The 27358-nt window shown below is 45.8% G+C and overlaps 1 protein-coding gene across 1 annotated transcript in view; it reads left to right on the top strand.

The window, feature by feature from the left end:
* The window catches only part of LOC137544571 (homeobox-like protein HDP1), a 76850-nt gene extending 61229 nt beyond the window's left edge, over positions 1–15621 (top strand). Inside the window, exons 10-14 of the mRNA XM_068265670.1 lie at positions 4457–4610; positions 5988–8514; positions 8713–11108; positions 11220–13983; positions 14164–15621. Coding sequence (XP_068121771.1) covers positions 4457–4610; positions 5988–8514; positions 8713–11108; positions 11220–13983; positions 14164–15621 — 9299 coding nt within the window. The remainder of the gene's footprint in view (positions 1–4456; positions 4611–5987; positions 8515–8712; positions 11109–11219; positions 13984–14163) is intronic.
* Positions 15622–27358: the final 11737 nt, after the last annotated feature.

The raw sequence follows: 27358 nt of genomic DNA, 5'->3' as shown, positions 1-27358 counted from the left end.
GTGCAGTAAACAGTTAAGAGTGGTTGGAGGTGCCCATACATGTACAATCCCGATTGTAAGTATAATCGGTAAAATAAAAATATAGATTTCGCGCTGGAAATCGGGTAAATTCACTGCCACCATTCTCCGATTTGATAGGGCGAAGAGACCCCAATGCTATCATAATATGGTAGCCACCCAAACACGTTCGACATGCTCCAGTCACCGTTCGGGGAATAGTCACTTCCGAAGGCTTAAAGACTGCGAGCAGTGTGATGTTTAAAGAAAGGTTACTGGGTCCATATATGATGCAATCTCGATTGTATGTCCAATTGATAAACTAAAGTTATCGATTTCGCACAGGAAATCGGGTACTAGCTAATCCTAGAAGGAAGAAACGGTTATTTACAACCTAGCTAGCAAATCAGCAATTTATAAGACCATAATAAAACAATGCGGTAGTATGACTGACTCTTCAGAGGGCAGATTCGTTATAGCAGCAATCAGATGACCAGAACAGGCACAGGCCTGAACGATAAAATCGTTAGTTTTTATTCTAAAACTACATACACATAGCCTATTTTAGCCCACAGATAAATATACCTGTCCGGCAGAACTGATTGGTTTGATAGAAAGAGAGTAAAGATGAAAAGAAACAGAATGTCTTAACCACTTTACCCCCACGCGTACGGATTTCTCCGCCCCTTTTTTCCCCTCCTAAAAAACCAGGGACGGAGAAATCCGTACCTTCCGCGCTCCCGCCGCTGTCCGCGCTCCCGCCGCTCGTGCGCGCGCACCCGCCGCTCGTGCACGCCGCCACCCACTCGCCCGGAGATCAATGAACGGGAAAATCCATTCCCGTTCGTTGATCTAAGCCCCCGCAATGATCTGCTGCTTCTTTCAGAAACAGCGAGATCATTGTGAGTCTACCAGCCTCCTACTGCTTCCTGTAAGCATCCTTCCGGACGCTTACAGGTCGCATGTAAACCAGGCATGGTCGGAAAATTCCGCGGAATTATAAATTCCGTGATTCCGGCCGGAATTAGGTTAATTCCGATTCCGGTAGTGAAATTGGAATTCCTATTCCTCTCAAACGGAATTCCGCGGAAATTTTTTAATTCCGACGGAATTTTCCGGAATGACATAAAAATCTCTCTCTCTCTCTCTCTCTCTCTCTCTCTCTCTCTCTCTCTCTCTCTCCCTCTCTCTCTCTCTCTCCCTCTCTCCCTCTCCCTCTCTCTCTCTCTCTCTCCCTCTCTCTCCCTCTCTCTCCCTCTCTCTCCCTCTCTCTCCCTCTCTCTCCCTCCCTCTCCCTCCCTCTCCCTCCCTCTCCCTCCCTCTCTCTCCCTCTCTCTCTCTCTCTCTCTCTCTCCCCCCCTCTCTCTCCCCCTCTCTCTCCCTCTCTCTCTCTCTCTCCCCCCCTCTCTCTCCCTCTCCCCCCCTCTCTCTCCCTCTCTCTCCCTCTCTCTCCCTCTCTCTCTCTCTCTCTCTCCCTCTCCCTCTCCCTCTCCCTCTCCCTCTCCCTCTCTCTCCCTCTCTCTCTCCCTCTCTCCCTCTCTCCCTCTCTCCCTCTCTCTCTCTCTCTCTCCCTCTCTCCCTCTCTCCCTCTCTCCCTCTCTCCCTCTCTCCCTCTCTCCCTCTCTCCCTCTCTCCCTCTCCTCCTCATCCATCCATCCATCCATCCAATGCAGTAGGGAATTGCAGATTTTCAAAACAGCTTATATACCATAGCTGGGATTTGAACCCAGAACCTAGTGTGTAGTAGGTATCTGTCTTACCCTCTAGACCATGACCCACACTACATGCTAAAGCTGCCGGTAGCATAAACCATACTTCCATTATGATCAATTCGATAGAAAAAGTAGCATGATTAAGGATTTGTACTTTTTGAAAAGCATGCTTATATACCATAGCTGGGATTTGAACCCAGGACCTAGTGTGTAGTAGGTATCTGTCTTACCCTCTAGACCATGAACCACACTGCATGGAAGTAGGTATCTGTCTTACCCACTAGTAAGGCTGAGGCTGGAGAGGCTGCAACCTCAGGGCGCAGTGTAGGAGGGGGTGCACAATTCATTCAGCTGTCATTCCCAATTGTGTTTGACATGGCAGCGACAGCAAGCCAGATAAGTAGAGATTAAGGTGTTGGGGGTGGGGGGGGGGGCCTGGGGCACCTCTTAGTGTAATAGCAATCAGTGTGTGACAGCTGGGGTGGGAGGGATGGGGGGGCGCACTTTGCTGTCTCAGCCTTGGGTGCTGAAGGACCTTGTCCCACCTCTGACCACACTACATGCTAAAGCCTGGCCCTGAGTGTGGTTGATGGTCTAGAGCAGTGGTCCTCAAACTAAGGCCCGCGGGCCGAATGTGGCCCCCTAAGGCTTTCTTACCGGCCCCCCACACAGAAAATGTATTGCTTATAAATGCAGTCAGCTACATCTTTAAATATTGGTGGTCCACATATGGAATAGCAGTGCAGCACCCCCCATCCACATGGAAGCCAGAAAGCAGAAATTTTGCTGGTTTCCAATCAAATTCCACATCAGGTGACACTGCTGTCCAATTGGCTTGCAGATTGTCACCTGGGTATGCTTCACTGTCTGGTCCGCAAAGACTTCTACATCATTTTATGTTTACTCCGGCCCACCAGCGGTCTGAAGTATGTTGACCCGGCCCTCAACCCAAAAATGTTTGGGGACCCCTGGTCTAGAGGGTAAGACAGATACCTACTACACACTAGGTTCTGGGTTCAAATCCCAGCTATGGTATATAAATAAGCATGCTTTTCAAAAAGTACAAATCCTTAATCATGCTACTTTTTCTATCGAATTGATCATAATGGAAGTATGGTTTATGCTACCGGCAGCTTTAGCATGTAGTGTGGGTCATGGTCTAGAGGGTAAGACAGATACCTACTACACACTAGGTTCTGGGTTCAAATCCCAGCTATGGTATATAAATAAGCATGCTTTTCAAAAAGTACAAATCCTTAATCATGCTACTTTTTCTATCGAATTGATCATAATGGAAGTATGGTTTATGCTACCGGCAGCTTTAGCATGTAGTGTGGGTCATGGTCTAGAGGGTAAGACAGATACCTACTACACACTAGGTTCTGGGTTCAAATCCCAGCTATGGTATATAAATAAGCATGCTTTTCAAAAAGTACAAATCCTTAATCATGCTACTTTTTCTATCGAATTGATCATAATGGAAGTATGGTTTATGCTACCGGCAGCTTTAGCATGTAGTGTGGGTCATGGTCTAGAGGGTAAGACAGATACCTACTACACACTAGGTTCTGGGTTCAAATCCCAGCTATGGTATATAAATAAGCATGCTTTTCAAAAAGTACAAATCCTTAATCATGCTACTTTTTCTATCGAATTGATCATAATGGAAGTATGGTTTATGCTACCGGCAGCTTTAGCATGTAGTGTGGGTCATGGTCTAGAGGGTAAGACAGATACCTACTACACACTAGGTTCTGGGTTCAAATCCCAGCTATGGTATATAAATAAGCATGCTTTTCAAAAAGTACAAATCCTTAATCATGCTACTTTTTCTATCGAATTGATCATAATGGAAGTATGGTTTATGCTACCGGCAGCTTTAGCATGTAGTGTGGGTCATGGTCTAGAGGGTAAGACAGATACCTACTACACACTAGGTTCTGGGTTCAAATCCCAGCTATGGTATATAAATAAGCATGCTTTTCAAAAAGTACAAATCCTTAATCATGCTACTTTTTCTATCGAATTGATCATAATGGAAGTATGGTTTATGCTACCGGCAGCTTTAGCATGTAGTGTGGGTCATGGTCTAGAGGGTAAGACAGATACCTACTACACACTAGGTTCTGGGTTCAAATCCCAGCTATGGTATATAAGCTGTTTTGAAAATCTGCAATTCCCTACTGCGATGGATGGATGGATGGATGGAGGAGGAGGAGGAGGAGGAGAGAGAGAGAGAGAGAGAGAGAGAGAGAGAGAGAGAGAGAGAGAGAGAGAGAGAGAGAGAGAGAGAGAGAGAGAGAGAGAGAGAGAGAGAGAGAGAGAGAGAGAGAGAGAGAGAGAGAGATTGATTTTAAAATTTTTCCGACGGAATTCCGTGTAAATCGGAATTCCGCGGAATTGACCCGGTATACCGTCGGAATGGAACGGTAACGGAATTTCTATATGTCGGAATGCGGAATTGTGCCGGAAACGGAAATCGGCTATTCCAACCATGCCTGATGTAAACAAACACTCTGTGGCCATCTTGTGGCCAAATAGTAAACTACACCCTAAAAGCATTTTACATATACAAACATTACATTTACACAATAAATTAACTCATTACCTCCCACACTCCCCAATTTTTATGTTAAATCTAATAACATTTATAGATCGATCAGAATTTATTGATAACAAAGATATCAAACTTGAGGGGTCAGACCCCTGGGGTATTAAAGGGTTACTTTAAACTGGTCTGATGCTAGATCTGGGAGTCCGATTGGTCCGGAAACCTCTCAGAACCAGCATCCTGTGGAATCCCACAACCTGTGCAGATTGTATGGGCATAGAGATTTGCTATGCCATGAATTATGAAGAAAATGTGAAGGAAATATGGATATTGGGATTCCTGAGGTCACAGTAGGTCAGCTACTTCCAGGGAGAGTTGAAGAACTCAGCCGGAAGTCTTTGAAGCTTTGAAGGCTGCAGGAGATCCAAGGGTGAGGGGAGCCTATAAATACCCCAGACGTGTTAAGGCCTATGTGATCCAGGCCCACCGCTGTTGGTGAGTGTTGACCCCACAGGGTGAATCTGGTGGAGGTGGAGAATACAGCAGAAGAGGAGCGCTGTTCTGATCTTGATAGTATACAAAAAAAGAACTGCTCATTCTTAAAGGGACTCCGAGCAGTGCAGAAACTATGGGAAGATGCATATCATTTTAAAGCTCTCTTTCTCCTCTTTCCAATGATATATAAACCGCCGCCCTACGCCTTTTAGTTTTCACTATTTTCGCGATTGAAATTGCCGCGGCCACGCAATACAATGTAACTATGGAAAGATGGATATCATTTTAAAGCTCTCTTTCTCCTCTTTCTGACGACACATAAACCGCCGCCCTACGCCTTTTAGTTTTCTCTATTTTCGCGATCGAAATAGCGGCCGCTGCAATTTCAATCGCGAAAATAGCGAAAACTAAAAGGCGTAAAGCTGCGGATAATATATCATTGGAAAGAGGAGAAAGAGAGCTTGAAAATGATATGCATCTTTCCATAGTTTCTGCACTGCTCGGAGTCCCTTTAATACAGAAGCGCACCTTAAGAGACTGTATTACCTGGCTAAATGTGAACTTGTAGGAATCCTGTCTGGAACTCATTCTCCATATATTGATATATTGATTATATTAGTATACAGTTTGATCATATTGATCTAGGAGGTTCAAATAGGGATTATATCCCTTATAGGTGATGTATATGACTCCTGTGGAGCTTTAGCGCTGTGTTATTGGTGTTGATATTGTTTGTAAGTGTCAGATTCCCTGCTGAGATTGGGGCCGATCAGTCTGGAGAAGGATGCTTTAAATTGGTTCTGTCAGGCTGATATCTAATCTTCATCTGATGGATGAGCGATATAACTTCCCAGAAATACTGGGTGACAGATTTCTCACTTGGATGAGAGAGACTATGTGATCAGAAACAGCCAGTGTTTGCTAGCAGAGCCAGAGAGTTGGGGTGGGAAAAAAGAGTTGATTTAAACCAAAAATGTCATTCTGGTTGCTTGTAATGAAACTTGCACTTGTGACGTGAATGGCGCACAAACAGTTTTCTCTGGAACCATGTGAGCGTCACAAATACTTGTGTCTGTGTAGAACTGCAATGCAGAAATGTCTATGATACATCCTATTGTCTGCAGGTAGAAGTGAGGAATGGTGAAAATTAAACTGGCTAAGGAATTTACAGTAAATAGAAATATGTTAAGCAGCTGGACAAATGAATACGTTTTTTTCTTGTTTTATTTTAGATCCTGTCCTAAATATCCCAGATATAGCAACATCAGTTATCGCCATAACATCTCCCCCAACAACTCCCACAACCACAACCACAACAACAACTCCTCCAACCACAACAACAACTCCTCCAACCACAACAACAACTCCTCCAACCACAACAACAACTCTCCCAACAACTACAACAACTCCCCCAATCACAACAACAACTCTCCCAACCACAACAACAACTCCTCCAACCACAACAACTCCTCCAACCACAACAACAACTCCTCCAACCACAACAACAACTCTCCCAACAACTACAACAACTCCCCCAATCACAACAACAACTCTCCCAACCACAACAACAACTCCTCCAACCACAACAACTCCTCCAACCACAACAACAACTCCTCCAACCACAACAACAACTCTACCAACAACTACAACAACTCCCTCAATCACAACAACAACTCCCCCAATCACAACAACAACTCTCCCAACCACAACAACAACTCCTCCAACCACAACAACAACTCTCCGAAAAACAACAACAACTCCTCCAACAACAACAACTCTCCCAACAACAACAACAACTCCTCCAACCACAACAACAACTCCTCCAACCACAACAACAACTCCTCCAACCACAACAACAACTCTCCCAACAACAACAACAACTCCTCCAACCACAACAACAACTCCTCCAACCACAACAACAACTCCTCCAACCACAACAACAACTCCTCCAACCACAACAACAACTCTCCCAACAACTACAACAACTCCCCCAATCACAACAACAACTCTCCCAACCACAACAACAACTCTCCCAACCACAACAACAACTCTCCCAACCACAACAACAACTCCTCCAACCACAACAACAACTCTCTCAACAACAACAACAACAACTCCCCCAATCACAACAACAACTCTCCCAACAACAACAACAACTCCTCCAACAACAACAACTCTCCCAACAACAACAACAATTCCTCCAACCACAACAACAACTCCCCCAATCACAACAACAACTCTCCCAACCACAACAACAACTCCTCCAACCACAACAACAACTCCCCCAATCACAACAACAACTCTCCCAACCACAACAACAACTCCTCCAACCACAACAACAACTCCTCCAACCACAACAACAACTCCTCCAACAACAACTCCCCCAATACCAACAACAACTCCCCCAACCACAACAACGAATCCTCCAACCACAACAACAACTCTCCCAAAAACCACAACTCTCCCAACCACAACAACAACTCCTCCAACCACAACAACAACTCCTCCAACCACAACAACAACTCCTCCAACAACAACTCCCCCAATACCAACAACAACTCCCCCAACCACAACAACGAATCCTCCAACCACAACAACAACTCTCCCAAAAACCACAACTCTCCCAACAACTACAACTCTCCCAATCACAACAACAACTCTCCCAACCACAACAACAACTCTCCCAACGACAACAACAACTCTCCCAACCACAACAACAACTCCTCCAACCACAACAACAACTCTCCCAACCACAACAACAACTCCTCCAACCACAACAACAACTCCTCCAACCACAACAACAACTCCTCCAACCACAACAACAACTCCTCCAACAACAACTCCCCCAATCACAACAACAACTCCCCCAATACCAACAACAACTCCCCCAACCACAACAACAAATCCTCCAACCACAACAACAACTCCTCCAACCACAACAACAACTCTCCCAACAACTACAACAACTCTCCCAATCACAACAACAACTCCCCCAATCACAACAACTCCTCCAACCATAACAACAGCTCCTCCAACCACAACAACTCTCCCAACAACAACCATGACTCCTCCAACCACAACAACTCCCCCAACCACAACAACAACTCTTCCAACAACAACAACTCTCCCAAGCACAACAACAACTCCTCCAACCACAACAACAACTCTCCCAACAACAACAACAACTCTCCCAACCACAATAACAACAACAACTCCTCCAACCACAACAACTCTCCCAACAACAACAACAACTCCTCCAACCACAACAACAACTCCTCCAACAACAACAACTCTCCCAACAACAAACACAACTCCTCCAACAACAACAACAACTCCTCCAACAACAACAACAACTCCTGCAACCACAACAACAACTCTCCCAACAGCAACCACAACTCTCCCAACAACAACAACAACTCCGCCAATCACAACAACAACTCTCCCAACCACAACAACAACTCCTCCAGCCACAACAACAACTCCTGCAACCACAACAACAACTCTCCCAACCACAACAACAACTCCTCCAACCACAACAACAACTCCTCCAACCACAACAACAACTCCTCCAACAACAACAACTCTCCCAACCACAGGAACAACTCATCCAACCACAACAACAACTCCTGCAACCACAACAACAACTCTCCCAACTACAACAACAACTCTCCCAACAACAACAACTCCTCCAACCACAACAACAACAACTCTCCGAATAACAACAACAACTCTCCCAACAACAACAACAACTCTCCCAACAACAACAACTCCTCCAACCACAACAACAACTCTCCCAACCACAACAACAACTCCTCCAACCACAACAACAACTCCTCCAACCACAACAACAACTCCTCCAACAACAACAACAACTCCTCCAACAACAACAACAACTCCTCCAACAACAACAACTCTTCCAACCACAACAACTCCTGCAACAACAACAACTCTCCCAAGCACAATAACTACTCTCCCAAGCATACCAACAACTCCTCCAACCACAACAACAACTCTCCCAACAACAACAACTCCTCCTCCAACCACAACAACAAGTCTCCCAACAACAACTCCTCCAATCACAACAACAACTCCTCCAACTACAACAACAACTCTCCCAACAACTACAACAACTCCTCCAACCACAACAACAACTCCTCCAACCACAACAACTCCTCCAACAACAACAACTCTCCCAACAACAACCACAACTCCTCCAACCACAACAACTCCTCCAACAACAACCACATCTCCTCCAACCACAACAACTCTCCCAACCACAACAATAACTCCTCCAACAACAACAACTCTCCCAACCACAGCAACAACTCCTCCAACCACAACAACAACTCCTCCAACCACAACAACTATCCCAACAACAACAACAACTCCTCCAACCACCACAACAACTCTTCCAACGACAACAACAACTCCTCCAAAAACAACCTCAACTCCTCCAACCATAACAACTCCCCCAACAACAACAACAACTCCTGCAACAACAACAACTCCCCCAACCACAACGACAACAACAACAACTCCAACAACAACTCCTCCAACCACAACAACTCCTCCCCTAACCACAACAACAACTCCTACAACCACAACAACAACTCCTCCAACCACAACAACAACTCATCCAACCACAACAACAACTCCTCCAACAACAACTCCTCCAACAACAACTCTCCCAACCACAGCAACAACTCTCCCAACAACATCAACTCCTCCAACCACAACAACAACAACTTTCTCAACAACTCCTCTCCCAACAACAACAACTCTTCCAACAACAACAACTCCTCCAACCACAACAACAACTCCTCCAACCACAACAACGACTCCTCCAACAACAACCACAACTCCTCCAACCACAATAACACCCCCAACCGCAACAACAACTCCTGCAACAACAACAACTCCCCCAAATACAACAACAACAACTCCTCAAACCACAACAACTCCTCCTCCAACCACAACAACAACTCCTCCAACCACAGCAACAACTCCTCCAACAACAACAACTCCTCCTCCAACAACAACTCTCCCAACCACAACAACTCCTGCAACAACAACAACTCTCCCAAGCACAACAACTACTCTCCCAAGCCTACCAACAACTCCTCCAACCACAACAACAACTCTCCCAACAACAACAACAACAACTCCTCCAACCACAACAACAACTCCTCCAACAACAACAACTCTCCCAACAACAACCACAACTCCTCCAACCACAACAACTCCTCCAACCACAACAACTCCACCAACCACAACAACAACTTCTCCAACAACAACAACAACTCCTCCAACCACAACAACCACTCCTCCAACAACAACAACAACTCCTCCAACAACAACAACTCTCCCAACCACAACAACTCCTGCAACAACAACAACTCTCCCAAGCACAACAACTACTCTCCTAAGCCTACCAACAACTCCTCCAACCACAACAACAACTCTCCCAACAACAACCACAACTCCTCCAACCACAACAACTCCTCCAACCATAACAACAACTCCTCCAACAACAACCACAAATCCTCCAACCACAACAACTCCCCCAACCACAACATTAACTCCTCCAACAACAACAACTCTCCCGACCACAGCAACAACTCCAACCACAACAACAACTCCTCCAACCACAACAACTATCCCAACAACAACAACAACTCTCCCAACCACAACAACAACTTTCCCAACCACAACAATAACTCCTCCAACAACAACAACTCTCCCAACCACAGCAACAACTCCTCCAACCACAACAACTCCTCCTCCAACCACAACAACTATCCCAACAACAACAACAACTCCTCCAACCACAACAACTCCTCCAAACACAACAACAACTCCTCCAACAACAACCACAACTCCTCCAACCACAACAACTCTCCCAACCACAACAATAACTCCTCCAACAACAGCAACTCTCCCGACCACAGCAACAACTCCTCCATCCACAACAACAACTCCTCCAACCACAACAACTATCCCAACAACAACAACAACAACTCTCCCAACCACAACAACAACTTTCCCAACCACAACAATAACTCCTCCAACAACAACAACTCTCCCAACCACAGCAACAACTCCTCCAACCACAACAACAACTCCTCCAACCACAACAACTATCCCAACAACAACAACAACTCCTCCAACCACAACAACTCCTCCAACCACAACAACAACTCCTCCAACAACAACCACAACTCCTCCAACCACAACAATAACTCCTCCAACAACAGCAACTCTCCCGACCACAGCAACAACTCCTCCAACCACAACAACAACTCCTACAACAACAACCACAACTCCTCCAACCACAACAACTCCCCCAACCACAACAATAACTCCTCCAACAACAGCAACTCTCCCGACCACAGCAACAACTCCTCCAACCACAACAACAACTCATCCAACCACAACAACTATCCCAACAACGACAACAACTCTCCCAACCACAACAACAACTTTCCCAACCACAACAATAACTCCTCCAACAACAACAACTCTCCCAACCACAGCAACAACTCCTCCAACGACAACAACAACTCCTCCAACCACAACAACTATCCCAACAACAACAACAACTCCTCCAACCACAATAACACCCCCAACCGCAACAACAACTCCTGCAAAAACAACAACTCCTCAAACCACAACAACTCCTCCTCCAACCACAACAACAACTCCTCCAACCACAACAACAACTCCTCCAACAACAACAACTCTCCCAACCACAACAACTCCTGCAACAACAACTCCTCTCCTAAGCACAACAACTACTCTCCCAAGCCTACCAACAACTCCTCCAACCACAACAACAACTCTCCCAACAACAACAACAACCCCTCCAACCACAACAACAACTCCTCCAACAACTACAACTCTCCCAACAACAACCACAACTCCTCCAACCACAACAACTCCTCCAACCACAACAACAGCTCCTCCAACAACAACAACAACTCCTCCAACAACAACAACAACAACTGCTCCAACCACAACAACTCTCCCAACCACAACAACTCCTGCAACAACAACAACTCTCCCAAGCACAACAACTCTCCCAAGCCTACCAACAACTCCTCCAACCACAACAACAACTCTCCCAACAACAACCACAACGCCTCCAACCACAACAACTCCTCCAACCACAACAACAACTCCTCCAACAACAACCACAACTCCTCCAACCACAACAACTCCCCCAACCACAACAATAACTCCTCCAACAACAACAACTCTCCCGACCACAGCAACAACTCCTCCAACCACAACAACAACTCCTCCAACCACAACAACTATCCCAACAACAACAACAACTCTCCCAACCACAACAACAACTTTCCCAACCACAACAATAACTCCTCCAACAACAACAACTCTCCCAACCACAGCAACAACTTCTCCAACCACAACAACAACTCCTCCAACCACAACAACTATCCCAACAACAACTCCTCCAACCAAAACAACTATCCCAACAACAACAACAACTCCTCCAACCACAACAACTCCTCCAACAACAACCACAACTCCTCCAACCACAACAACTACCCCAACCACAACAATAACTCCTCCAACAACAGCAACTCTCCCGACCACAGCAACAACTCCTCCAACCACAACAACAACTCCTCCAACCACAACAACTATCCCAACAACAACAACAACTCTCCCAACCACTACAACAACTTTCCCAACCACACCAATAACTCCTCCAACAACAACAACTCTCCCAACCACAGCAACAACTCCTCCAACCACAACAACAACTCCTCCAACCACAACAACTATCCCAACAACAACAACAACTCCTCCAACCACAACAACAACTCTTCCAACCACAACAACAACTCCTCCAACAACAACCTCAACTCCTCCAACCACAACAACTCCCCCAACCACAACAACAACTCCTGCAACCACAACAACAACTCCTCCAACCACAACAACAACTCCTCCAACCACAACAACAACTCCTCCAACCACAACAACTATCCCAACAACAACCACAACTCCTCCAACCACAATAACACCCCCAACCGCAACAACAACTCCTGCAACAACAACAACATCCCCAAATACAACAACAACAACTCCTCAAACCACAACAACTCCTCCTCCAACCACAACAACAACTCCTCCAACCACAACAACAACTCCTCCAACAACAACAACAACTCCGCCAACAACAACAACTCTCCCAACCACAACAACTCCTGCAACAACAACAACTCTCCCAAGCACAACAACTACTCTCCCAAGCCTAACAACAACTCCTCCAACCACAACAACAACTCCTCCAACAACAACAACAACTCCTGCAACAACAACAACTCTCCCAAGCACAACAACTACTCTCCCAAGCCTAACAACAACTCCTCCAACCACAACAACAACTCTCCCAACAACAACAACAACTCCTCCAACCACAACAACTCCTCCAACCACAACAACAACTCCTCCAACAACAACAACTCTCCCAACAACAACCACAACTCCTCCAACCACAACAACTCCTCCAACCACAACAACAACTCCTCCAACCACAACAACAACTCCTCCAACAACAACAACTCCTCCAACCACAACAACAACTCCTCCAACAACAACAACTCTCCCAACCACAACAACTCCTGCAACAACAACTCTCCCAAGCACAACAACTACTCTCCCAAGCCTACCAACAACTCCTCCAACCACAACAACAACTCTCCCAACAACAAACACAACTCCTCCAACCACAACAACTCCTCCAACCACAACAACAACTCCTCCAACCACAACAACTCCCCCAACCACAACAATAACTCCTCCAACAACAACAACTCTCCCGACCACAGCAACAACTCCTCCAACCACAACAACAACTCCTCCAACCACAACAACTACCCCAACAACAACAACAACTCTCCCAACCACAACAACAACTCTTCCAACCACAACAATAACTCCTCCAACAACAACCTCAACTCCTCCAACCACAACAACTCCCCCAACCACAACAACAACTCCTGCAACAACAACAACAACTCCTCCAACCACAACAACAACTCTTCCAACCACAACAACAACTCCTCCAACAACAACCTCAACTCCTCCAACCACAACAACTCCCCCAACCACAACAACAACTCCTGCAACAACAACAACAACTCCTCCAACCACAACAACAACTCCTCCAATCACAACAACAACTCCTCCAACAACAATATCAACTCCTCCAACAACAACAACTCTCCCAACCACAACAACTCCTGCAACAACAACAACTCTCCCAAGCACAACAACTACTCTCCCAAGCCTACCAACAACTCCTCCAACCACAACAACAACTCTCCCAACAACAACAACTCCTCCAACCACAGCAACAACTCCTCCAACAACAACTACTCTCCCAACAACACCCACAACTCCTCCAACCACAACAACTCCTCCAACCACAACAACAACAACTCCTCCAACAACAACCACAACTCTTCCAACCACAACAACTCCCCCAACCATAACAATAACTCCTCCAACAACAACAACTCTCCCGACCATAGCAACAACTCCTCCAACCACAACAACAACTCCTCCAACCACAACAACTATCCCAACAACAACAACAACTCTCTCAACCACAACAACAACTTTCCCAACCACAACAATAACTCCTCCAACAACAACAACTCTCCCAACCACAGCAACAACTCCCCCAACCACAACAACAACTCCTCCAACCACAACAACTATCCCAACAACAACAACAACTCCTCCAACCACAACAACAACTCTTCCAACCACAACAACAACTCCTCCAACAACAACCTCAACTCCTCCAACCACAACAACTCCCCCAACCACAACAACAACTCCTGCAACAACAACAACAACTCCTCCAACCACAACAACAACTCCTCCAATCACAACAACAACTCCTCCAACAACAACAACAACTCCTCCAACAACAACTCCTCCAACAACAACAACTCTCCCAACCACAACAACTCTTGCAACAACAACAACTCTCCCAAGCACAACAACTACTCTCCCAAGCCTACCAACAACTCCTCCAACCACAACAACAACTCTCCCAACAACAACAACAACTTCTCCAACCACAACAACAACTCCTCCAACCACAACAACAACTCTTCCAACCACAACAACAACTCCTCCAACAACAACCTCAACTCCTCCAACCACAACAACTCCCCCAACCACAACAACAACTCCTGCAGCAACAACAACAACAACTCTTCCAACCACAACAACAACTCCTCCAACCACAACAACAACTCCTCCAACAACAACAACAACTCCTCCTACAACAACTCCTCCAACAACAACAACTCTCCCAACCACAACAACAACTCCTCCAACAACAACCTCAACTCCTCCAACCACAACAACAGCTCCTCCAACCACAACAACAACTCCTCCAACCACAACAACTCCTCCAACAACAACAACTCTCCAAACCACAACAACTCCTCCAACCACAACAACAACTCCTCCAACCACAACAACAACTCCTCCAACAACAACCACAACTCCTCCAACCACAATATTTCCCCCAACCACAACAACAACTCCTGCAACAACAACAACTCCCCCAACTACAACAACAACAACTCCTCCAACCACAACAACAACTCCTCCAACCACAACAACAACTCCTCCTCCAACAACAACTACTCCCCCAACCACAACAATTCCCCCAACCACAACTCCTCCAACCACAACAACTACAACTCCTCCAACCACAACAACTCCCCCAACCACAACAACAACTCCTTCAACAACAACTCCCTGAGGGGTGCCATGATGAGAAATCTCATCCTTGCTTGTGTGACTGCTCACTAAGAGACATGCTCCAGAGCTACTGCCTGGCCTAGCAAGTGCTGTATACAGTGATAAACCTAAAGGCCCATACACACGTCTGTTTTTTGCGAACGACGGGACGTTTGAACGAGCGGATCGCTCAAACTCACTCTTATCACGCGAACGACAGTCTGTACTCACACCCGATTTAGCGGGTGAACGACAGAACGACGGGTCGTTCAAACGACCCGTCGTTCGCAAAAAAGTTCGTGTGTATGGGCCTTTAAGCTTTTCAGTGATTAACACCTTCACTACACTATTGTTCTATTAGGTAGCTAGCTTGATTACATTCAGTGACAGTCAGTCAGGCCTGCTGCAGCAGCTGCTATGTGTCTGTGTGCTGCTGGCCTGCTATCAGCCTTAGCTACAATATAGGTTAGGTTACGGAATAGGATTACTGTGTTATTGTGTAGTTAGAACTGTAATACTGCAGTCAGTGCTAGTTAGTTGTTAGAGTAGTAGTACTACTGTGTTAGCTTACTAACAACCGCAACTCCTCCAACCACAACAACTCCCCCAACCACAACAACAACTCCTCCAACAACAACAACTCCCCCAACAACAACTCCAACCACAACAACAATTTCTCCAACCTCAACAACAACTTCTCCAACCACAACAACAACTCCTCCAACCACAACAACTCCCCCAACCACAACAGCAACTCCTCCAACCACAACAACAACTCCTCCAACAACAACATCTCCCCAAACCACAACAACAACTCCAACAACAACTCCCCCAACCACAACAACTCTCCAACCACAACAACAACTCCCCCAAAGACAACAACAACCCAACCACAACATCAACTCCTCCAACCACAACAATTCCCCCAACCACAACAACTCCTCCAACCACAACAACAACTCCTCCAACCACAACAAAAACTCCCCTAACCACAACAACTCCTCCAACAACAGCAACTCCCCCAACCACAACAGGAACTCCCTTAACCACAACAACAACTCCTCGTACAACAACAACAACAACTCCCCCAACCACAACAACAACTCTCACAAACACAACAACAACTCGCCAAAAACAACAACAACTCCTCCTCCAAACACAACAACAACGCCCCCAACCACAAAAACAACTCCAACAAAAGCAACAACTCCTGCAACCACAACAACAACTCCAACAACAGCAACAACAACTCTCCCAAACACAACAACAACAACTCCTCCAACCACAACAACAACGCCCCCAACCACAACAATAACTCCCTCAACCACAATAACAACTTCCCCAACCACAACAATAACTCCCTCAACCACAACAACAACTTCCCCAACCACAACAATAACTCCCTCAACCACAACAACAACTTCCCCAACCACAACAATAACTCCTCCAACCACAACAACAACTCCTCCAACCACAACAATAACTCCCCCAACCACAACAACATCTCCAACAACAGCAACAACTCCTGCAACCACAACAACAACTCCAACAACAGCAACAACAACTCTCCCAAACACAACAACAACTCACCAACCACAACAACAACAACTCCTCCAACCACAACAACAACGCCCCCAACTACAACAACAACTCCCCCAACCACAACAACAACTCCTCCATCCACAACAACAACTCTCCCAACAACAACAACTCCCCCAACCATAACAACTCCTCCAACAACAACTCCCTCAACCACAACAAAAACAACTTTTCCAATAACAACAACTCCTCCAACAGCAACAACTCCTCCTCCAACAACAACAACAACTCCCCCAACCACAACAACAACTCCCTCAACCACAACAACAACTCCCTCAACCACAACAACGTCCCCAACCACAACAATAACTCCTCCAAACACAACAACTCCTCCAACCACAACAATAACTCCCCCAATCACAACAACAACTCCTGCAACCACAACAACAACTCCAACAACAGCAACAACTCCTCCAACCACAACAACAACTCCCCCAACCACAACAACAACTCCTCAAACCACAACAACAACAACTCCCACAACCACAACAACAACTCTCTTAACTACCTGCGGACCGCCGCAGTATAAATCTATGGCGGGCAGGGGGCGCTGCGGTTCTGACCGGACGTAAACTCTAGCGCGCCCCCGCCCGTCTCCGCCGCTGTCACCGATCGGTCTCCGCAGAAATGTGCTACCCTGCCGCCTCTATGATGGCAGAGCACTGTGAGCCGGGCAGGAGCCGTTTTCATTGGCTCCTAGCCCTGTCATTCATGTAAGCCGTTCCCATTGGCTTATATGGAGTGACAGGGTCAGGAGCCAATGAAAACGGCTCCTGACCGGCGCACAGCGCTCTGCCGTCATACCGACGGCAGAGAGAGCAGCCTGCAGCAGGAACAGAGCTGACTGTCGGGAGCGGCGGATTTTCGCGTCGATTCGTCGGGAAGCGGCACTTTACTGGACCAGCACCCTCTGGTCCTTAAGGGAGCAGAGGGTGCTGTTCCCGAAGTGGTTAACCACAACAACAACTCCTCCAACCACAACAATAACTCCCCCAACTACAACAACAACTCTCCCAACCACAACAACTCCTCCAACCACAACAATAACTCCCCCAACTACAACAACAACTCTCCCAACCACAACAACAACTCCTCCTCCAACAACAACAACTCCCCCAACCACAACAACTCCCCCAACCACAACTCCTCCAACCACAACAACTCCTACAACAACAACTCCTCTAACCACAACAACAACTCCTCCAACAACAACAACTTCCCCAACCACAACAACAACTCCCCCAAACACAACAACTCCCCCAACCACAACTCCTCCAACCACAACAACTCCTCCAACAACAACAACAACTCCTCTAACCACAACAACAACTCCTCCAACAACAACAACTTCCCCAACCACAACAACAACTCCAACTCCCCCAACCACAACAACTTCTCCAACCACAACAACTCCCCCAACCCCCATTTACCCAACTACAACACCTCTCCTAACCACAACACCTCACCCAACCACAACAACTTCTCCAACCACAACAAGTCCTCCAAGCACAACTACTTCCCTAGCCACAACAACCCCCTCAACCACCATTTACCCAACTACAACACCTCCCCCAACCACAACAACTTCTCCAACCACAACAAGTCCTCCAACCACAACTCCCCCAGCCACAACAACTCCCTCAACCACTATTTACCCAACTACAACACCTCCCACAACCACAACAACTTCTCCAACCACAGCAACTCCCTCAACCACAATTTACCCAACTACAACACCTCCCCCAACAACAACAACTGCTCCAACCACAACAACTCCTCCAACCACAGCAATTCCTCCGACCACAACAACTCCCCCAACCACCACAACAAACCCAACCACCATTTACCCAACAACACCTCCCCCAACCACATAACCAAACACAACATTTCCCCCAACTGCAGAACCACCCACAACACCTTCTCCAACCCCACTTTACCTAACCACAACAACTCACCCAACCACAATTTACTCAACCACAACACCTCCAGCAATTGCAGAAGCACCCACAACACCTCCTCAAATTACAATTTACCCAATCACAACACCTCCCCATCTGCAGAACCACGCACAATACTTCCCCAATTACAATTTACCCAAACACGACACCTCTCCTAACTGCAGAACCACCCCCAACACCCCCCACCACAGAACCACCCACAACACCTCCCGCAACTTCAGAGCCAACAACCACACCTCCCCTAACTGCAAAACCACCTACAATACCTCCCCCAATCACAATTTACCCAACCACAACAACTTACCCAACCACACCAACAACTTCCATCATAATTACAGTACCAACCTACACAACACTTGCCCAATCACAAAACCACCCACAACACCTCCCCCAACCACAGAATCACCCACAACACCTCCCCCAATTACAAGTTACCCAACCACAACAACTTACCTAACCACACCAACAACTTCCATCATAATCACAATACCAACCTACACAACACCTCCCCCAACCACAGAACCAACCACAACGCCTCCTCCGACTGCAAATCACCTACAATACCTCCACCAATTACAAGTTACCCAACCAAAACAACTTACCCAACCACAGGCCCAACTACTACCACAAAACTTCCCAAAACCACAACACCTCCCCCAACCACAGCACCAACTACCATCATAACTACAGTACCAACCACAACACCTCCCCAAACCATACCATTAACTCCCACCAAATGCATTGCCAACTATTGCTCCTCACACCACACCAACTACTTTGCCAAATACAATGCCAACTATTTCCCCTTCTACAACACCATCTACATTGCCAAATATAGTGCCAACTATTGCTCCTCCCACCACACCAACTCCATTGCCAAATTCAATGCCAACTATTGCCCCTCCTACAACACCATCTACATTGCCAAATATAGTGCCAACTATTGCTCCTCCCACCACACCAACTCCATTGCCAAATACAATGCCAACTATTGCCCCTCCTACAACACCATCTACATTGCCAAATATAATGCCAACTATTGCTCCTCCCACCACACCAACTCCATTGCCAAATACAATGCCAACTATTGCCCCTCCTACAACACCATCTACATTGCCAAATATAATGCCAACTATTGCTCCTTCCACCACACCAACTCCATTGCCAAATACAATGCCAACTATTGCCCCTCCTACAACACCATCTACATTGCCAAATATAATGCCAACTATTGCTTCTCCCACCACACCAACTCCATTGCCAAATACAATACCAACTATTGCCCCTCCTACAACACCATCTACATTGCCAAATATAGTGCCAACTATTGCTCCTCCCACCACACCAACTACTTTGCCAAATACAATGCCAACTATTGCCCCTCCTACAACACCATCTACATTGCCAAATATAGTGCCAACTATTGCTCCTCCCACCACACTAACTACTTTGCCAAATACAATGCCAACTATTGCCCCTCCTACAACACCATCTACATTGCTCCAATGCTCAATATATAGCACGGGCTACTCCTTCAAATACCACTTCTGTTCTACCAGTAGATTTCTACTTAGAGTAGTGTACTGACTACATCCTCATCTGTCTACAACACCAACTACACTTCTACCTACAGTACTGACTACTACTCCCCCAACTACAACACCAATTAATTCCCTGAGCACATCAGGTAATCTTCTATGGCATAGTACACTGATTATGTTCAGCACAGGATATGCCACTAACTGGGTAAGTTTGCCTCTTCCTCCAAAAGTTCAATACCTAGTGAAAATTATGTCTGGACCCCTTCTACAATTACAAAAACAATATCCCAAAGGGTAACTACTGTTTTCTCAGCCAGAACCTGCTATTACAGACTACAATCCCTCAACCAGAAGAATGTCTAGTCCATGAATGAGAACTATTATAGGGTCCAATAACTCCATGGCAAATACAATCACACCAGTAACTACAACAACAACTTCTCCACCTTCAACCACTTACCTAATACAATAATAACTTCATAGCCATTGGCCCACAAATCCCCCGACCTGTGGTTGAAGATGGTGAGTTTTTCAATATCACCACTGGAAGGTATACGTTTAATAAAGACAGGAGACAGCTCCTCGGCCACCACTTGTGGTTGTTGTCGTCCTCATAGAATGGATAGCAAGAACATGAACATGGACATCTGGAACCAAGTGATTTACAGTATATAAGACCTAATGAAGAACTGAAGACAAGGAATGACCACCACTGAGTGGGGAAGCTAGTTTGTTACGAGCATTATACAACTTGTAGGTGACATCCAACAAAGAGGACCTGTTACCACTCTGTCAGCAGATAGCAGGTTCTGGAAAAGGAGCAACAGTGTGACCACCTGGAAACAAATACTTGAACATCAGAAGAGACAGCAACCAGTGGAGATCTTGTGTCTTCTCTGGCTCATTGCTGATTTTCGGCTGAATTAGGATTTGGAAGTATAAAATGAAAGGAAATATTCATAAAATACAGATTGTCCAGAGCTCCGAAAGCCAGCTAAGGGGATGTGTTACTATTCTGCTGCTGCACATTTGTATTCTGTGAGTTATATATAGTTTGTATTGTTTGTATTTGTTACAGACAGAAGCATTTAAGATATTGATGATGTATAAATCTATAATAATCATGGCTACATCTGGGCAATAATGGGTAAGCAGAGACAGTGGGGTAGCTAAGCAGCTCTGGTCCCCAGTGCGAGTTTTGCATTGGGCCCCCTCAAGCACTCTATACATAACAATTGATACAACCAGGGCCGAATTTACCACAAGGCAGTGTAGGCACGTGCCTACAGGCGTCCGATGATGGAAAGGCAGCTCTCTCATCTCCCATAGTGCCTCCCTCCTTCCCTATGCAGAGTCCAGAGCAGAGTGTAAATGAGAGACTTCTCACCCAGCCCTCGGTTTTCCAGTGACCAGATCTCCCTTCAGCCAGAGGCACCTCTAGCTACCTAATACTAAGGGTTGCCAACCCTTCACATTTTTTTTTACTGACAGACATACAAATTTACTGACAAAGGATTTTTTTTTACTGACAAAAACCTCTGCTGAAAAATGGGCTTGGTCACGCAACAGAATGTGGGCGTGGTCATGGGTGGGGCCGAATATACATGACCTTAGCAGTGCTGTAAAAGGAAGTTTCAGCTCTCTGCCATAGTGTTTCCCCCAAAATACATGTAATCTGACAGCATTTCACCAAAAAGACACATAATCTGGCAGCAGCGGTTCCCCAACATACACATAATCTGGCAATATACACAAAAACTCCACGTCTTGGGAAAAAACGGCTCTAAACTTGCCAGCCCGTGATCACTGTCCTACAGAAACACCACCTCTGCAAGTACAGGACAAATGAGAAAGAAAGACTCGGCAGCAACAAGCTCTATCAAAGTCACAAGATACACAACATGTTTTTCAGGCGGAGCCCTTCCTCAGGTGATAATCTGGCAGCGGTTCCCCAAAATATGTGTAATCTTGCAGCAGCGGTTTCCCAAAAATACGGATAATCTGGCAGCAGTTCTCCCCAAAAAGGTGCCCCCAGTATAGGTAGCCAGGTCTATAGGTGTCCCCAGTATAAGTTGCCAGGTCTATAGGTGTCCCCAGAATAGGTAGCCAGGTCTATAGGTTACCCCGGTATAAGTAGCTATGTGTATAGATGTCCCTAGAATCGGTAGCCAGGACCTGGCTACCTATTCTGGGGACGCCTACAGACCCGGCTACCTATTCTGGAGACACCTACAGACCTGGCTACCTATTCTGGAGACACCTACATGTTATAATTTAAGTTATTTGGACTGAGTTAGTCAAAAAGCCTTGGGGAGCAGACCTGCCCTTTAAGGGGATTTTCTCTTAGAGAGAAAATCTGCAGTTCTGTCAGCAGAACTAGAACATACCAAGAAGCTGTTCTATGGACAAGGCCACGGGTCTCCCTGTCCTGTGCATGTACACCACTAGAACAGTAAACATCAGCCATATTTACTAAACACCAAATTCTTGTATGTATGTCAAAAGCCTCATTGAATATTAATCGAGTAGGTGTGTATGATGACACCACGAGGGGGTCCACCAATAGTCTGATCTAGGGGATGGCGAAGATGAGATCACAGTTAACTCTTTCCGAGTCGGTATAAATAGCCGGACGAGCTGAAAAAGAGGTCTCTCTCTCTCTGATTCCTGCTATGCTTCAATACTGACTGGGACCTCTAAGTATGTTCATTCCTTTCTGTAATCTGATATGATGTATGCTGTACATAGGTAGTCTAGTGTAACATAGAGTAGATATAAGAATACCTGCCTAACTTCCGCAGGGAGTTAGGCAAGAGCTGCAACGTCAAGAAACATGAAGATCTGCTTTGCTTGCTAGGATATGATGAACTGTATCTATCTGTATTTCTGTTTCCTGAATAAATAAAGTGAATATTGAAGAAGCCTGAGAAAGTCTATCTCCTGCTTGCTGTGAAAAGTCGTGTGCGCAAACTCCTGCTGACGAGTTTCCTGGTGCCGGAAAAAGGTGATTAGAACAGAATATAACACTACAGACCTGGCTACCTATTCTGGGGACACCTACAGACCTGGCTACCTATTCTGGGGACACCTACAGACCTGGCTACCTATTCTGGGGACACCTACAGACCTGGCTACCTATTCTGGGGACACCTACAGACCTGGGAACCTATTCTGGGGACACCTACAGACCTGGCTACCTATTCTGGGGACACCTACAGACCTGGATACCTATTCTGGGGACACCTACAGACCTGGCTACCTATTCTGGAGACACCTACAGACCTGGCTACCTATTCTGGAGACACCTAAAGACCTGACTACCTATTCTGGGGACATCTATAAACCTGGTAATTGAACTGGGGACACCTACAGACCTGGGAACCTATTCTGGGGACACCTACAGACTTGGCTACCTATTCTGGGGACACCTATGGACCTGGTAACTGAACTGGGGACATCTATACACCTGGCTACCTATTCTGGGGACACCTATAGACCTGGCTACCTATTCTAGGGACATCTATACACATTGCTAATTATACTGGAGACACCTATAGACCTGGCTACCTATTCTGGGGACACTTAAAGACCTGACTACCTATACTGGGGACACCTATAGAGCTGGATACCTATACTGGGGGTACCTTTTTTGGGAGAACTGCTGCCAGATTACATGTATTTTGGGAAACCTCTGCAAAATTATGTGTACGTTGGTGGAACTGCTGCAGCCAGATTGCCTCTATTTTGGGGGAACCACTGCCAAATTATCTGTATTTTGGAAGAACCTCTGCCACATTATGTGTCTTTTTGGTAAAATGCTGTCAGATTACATGTATTCTGGGGGCAAACACTATGGCAGAGCTCAAACTTCCCTGGCACACCTTTTACAGCACTGCTAAGGTCATGTATATTTGGCCCCAGCCATGAACACGCCCACCTTCTGTTGCAAGGCCACGCCCATTTTTCAGCAGGGGTTTTTGTCAGTAAAAAAATTCTTTGTCAGTAAGTTTGTATGTCTTTGTCAGTAAAAAATAATGTGAAAGGTTAGAAACACTGCTTTGCATCTTTCTGTGGATATCCCTGCAGATCCTCTTTGGCCCATTCTGTTTCTTTCTACCTTTCAGTCCAGAGTGCCCTTAGAAAATCCATGAGGCTCCACATCTTTCATATTCTTCCTGCTAATAGTGACGACTGGTGGGCAATGGAGGATTTTCAATAGCAAATTAGAGCCAAACTTGGTCAAATTCAAGATGGCTTTGATGATGTCTGGGTGTCCTGAGCAGTGGCTTAGCAATAGGGGGTGCAGAGGTAGTGACCGCATCGGGGCCCCGAGGGCCCTCCCTAAAGCACAATATTAGCTCTCTATTGGTCCTGTGCTGGTAATAATCACTTCTATAAATGCTTTAAAGTGACTCTGTAACAAAAATTACAACGTTTTTTCTACCATGCTACAAGTTCCTAAACCTATTCTAATCTGTTCTGGCTCACTGCAGTACTTTGTACTATCAAGGTCTATGTAATAAATCAATGTATCTTTCCCCTGTCAGACTTGTCGGCCTGTGTCTGGAAGGCTGCCAACTCTTCCGTGCTGGTCTGTTCCTCTATGCACACTCCAGTGTGTGTTTTATTTACATAAGCCAGCAGCTTCTCTGCTATCTTATCAGTGATAGAAGAGAGCTGGATAAAAATCCTCCTCTGTTAGGCTGTGAAAGTAGCTGGCTGACACATACTGAGGAATTACAAACACAGGCACAGGCAGAGCTGTCTGCAGGAAGCCTGTAATGTTCAGTGCATGAGAGAAGAAGGGGACAGAAGGTAAACACACAAATGATCTTTTGAGATTCAAAAGGAAAGCTGTATACAGCCTGCTTGTGTATGGATGTATTTTCTATGTGTGGACATATTGTACATCAATCTACTTCCTGTTTTGGTGGCCATTTTGTTTGTTTATAAACAAACTTTTTAAAACTGTTTTTAACCACTTTTAATGCGGCGAGGAGCGGAGAAATTGTGACAGAGGGTAATAGGAGGTGTCCCCTAACACACTGGTATGTTTAATTTTGTGCGATTTTAACAATACAGATTCTCTTTAAATAGTGGTAATTAATAAAAAACTGCTCCCCATCCCCTTCTTGCACCTCTGACACTGTAGTTGCCATTGTATAGAGTGCTTGGGGGCCCCATGTAAAACTTGCACCAGGGCCCATAGCTCCAAGCTCCTTAGCTATGCCCCTGGTCCTGGGTGTCCTTTCTCCTGGATGCAAGGTCTCCGTAGCACCTTAGGTTTCACAAATGTTATATGCTTGTTTCCTTTTCTCATTATTTACTTGTTTATGGACTTTTCTAAGCCTAGGAAGTTGGGCTATTTTGTATACTCTGCCTTCTGTTTGTATTGTTTTATTTGGTTGTGTTGTCTTCTGAAATGGTTGATTTATTATAATATTTGGGCTTTTGTAGTCTGGTTGGAAAATATGATAAACAACCACAACCTCACCTCCTAAAAAGACTATGGTGGTTCTTGCTGATTTGCACCTACTTCAAAGAAAGAGACAAACTTGACAGGAAACTTGACAGGCAGCCTATTAGGCCAATCAAAGTGCTTCATATTAATGAAGCTGCAGAACTGCGATTACTACAGCAGATTGAAAAAGCTGCAAGTAAAAATGAGGTCATAATTATGGGCGACTTCAACTTTCCAGACATTGACTGGGGTATTGAGGCTACCCATTCTGGTAAAAGCAGCAGATTTCTGGCAGCACTACAGGACAATTACTTGACTCAAATGGTAACGGAACCAACTAGGAGGAATGCGTTACTGGATCTGATCATTTCTAATAGACCAGATAATGTATCAAATGTGCAGGTTCAAGAACATTTGGGAAATAGTGATCACAACATGATAACGTTTGATCTGGTGACTGATAGGCCACGGGGCGGCGGGACCACTAAAACTATGAATTTTAGAAAAGCAAAGTTCACTCAAATTAGGCAGGCACTAAGTTTGGTAAACTGGGATAATGTACTACAAGGGGAAGACACTGAAGGGAAATGGCAAGCTTTTAAACTTATACTCAATCAATACTGTAGTATGTATATCCCATATGGAAACAAAATGTCTAGGAATAAAAAAAAGGCCTCTATGGATGAATAGAAAGGTTAGGGATAAAATGAAGAGGAACCTACCAAACGCGAACTTTCCCGGAAGTTCGATTCACCCCATAAAGCTCTATTGAGCAAAACTTTGACTCTTTATATTACAGCCAGCAGACACATTATTGCCATACACACTGCTCTCAATGCTGGAGGCCCACACTGCTCTCAATGCTGGAGGCCCACCCTCCCCTCCTCCTCCTCCTCCTCTCCTCCTCCTCCTCCTCCTCCTCCTCATAAGGTCCTTATACTGCCTACACTAATTAGTTATGGGACAGCTGCTACACACTCTGCTAGGGAGATTTTAATTAGCCTGTTTGTGGGTTCCTCCCTTCTACCCTTCTACCTATTCCCTCCTCCCTCCTACCAGAGGGAGGAGGGAGGAGGGTCTCATCTGCCAGGGAATTCCAGTATTTCAAAAACCAGCTTATATACCATGATAGGGATTTGAACCCAGGCCTCAGTGTATGGTAGGCAACTAACATATCCATTGTACCACCAACACTACTAGCTGAAAGTAGCTGAAAGTAGCTGAAAGTAGCTGAAAGTAGCTGAAAGTAG

The sequence above is a fragment of the Hyperolius riggenbachi genome, chromosome 2, assembly GCF_040937935.1.
Source record: "Hyperolius riggenbachi isolate aHypRig1 chromosome 2, aHypRig1.pri, whole genome shotgun sequence".
Taxonomy (NCBI): Eukaryota; Metazoa; Chordata; class Amphibia; order Anura; family Hyperoliidae; genus Hyperolius; species Hyperolius riggenbachi.
Note: the sequence above shows the minus strand (reverse complement) of the source record. Positions and strands in the feature narration are given on the sequence as shown.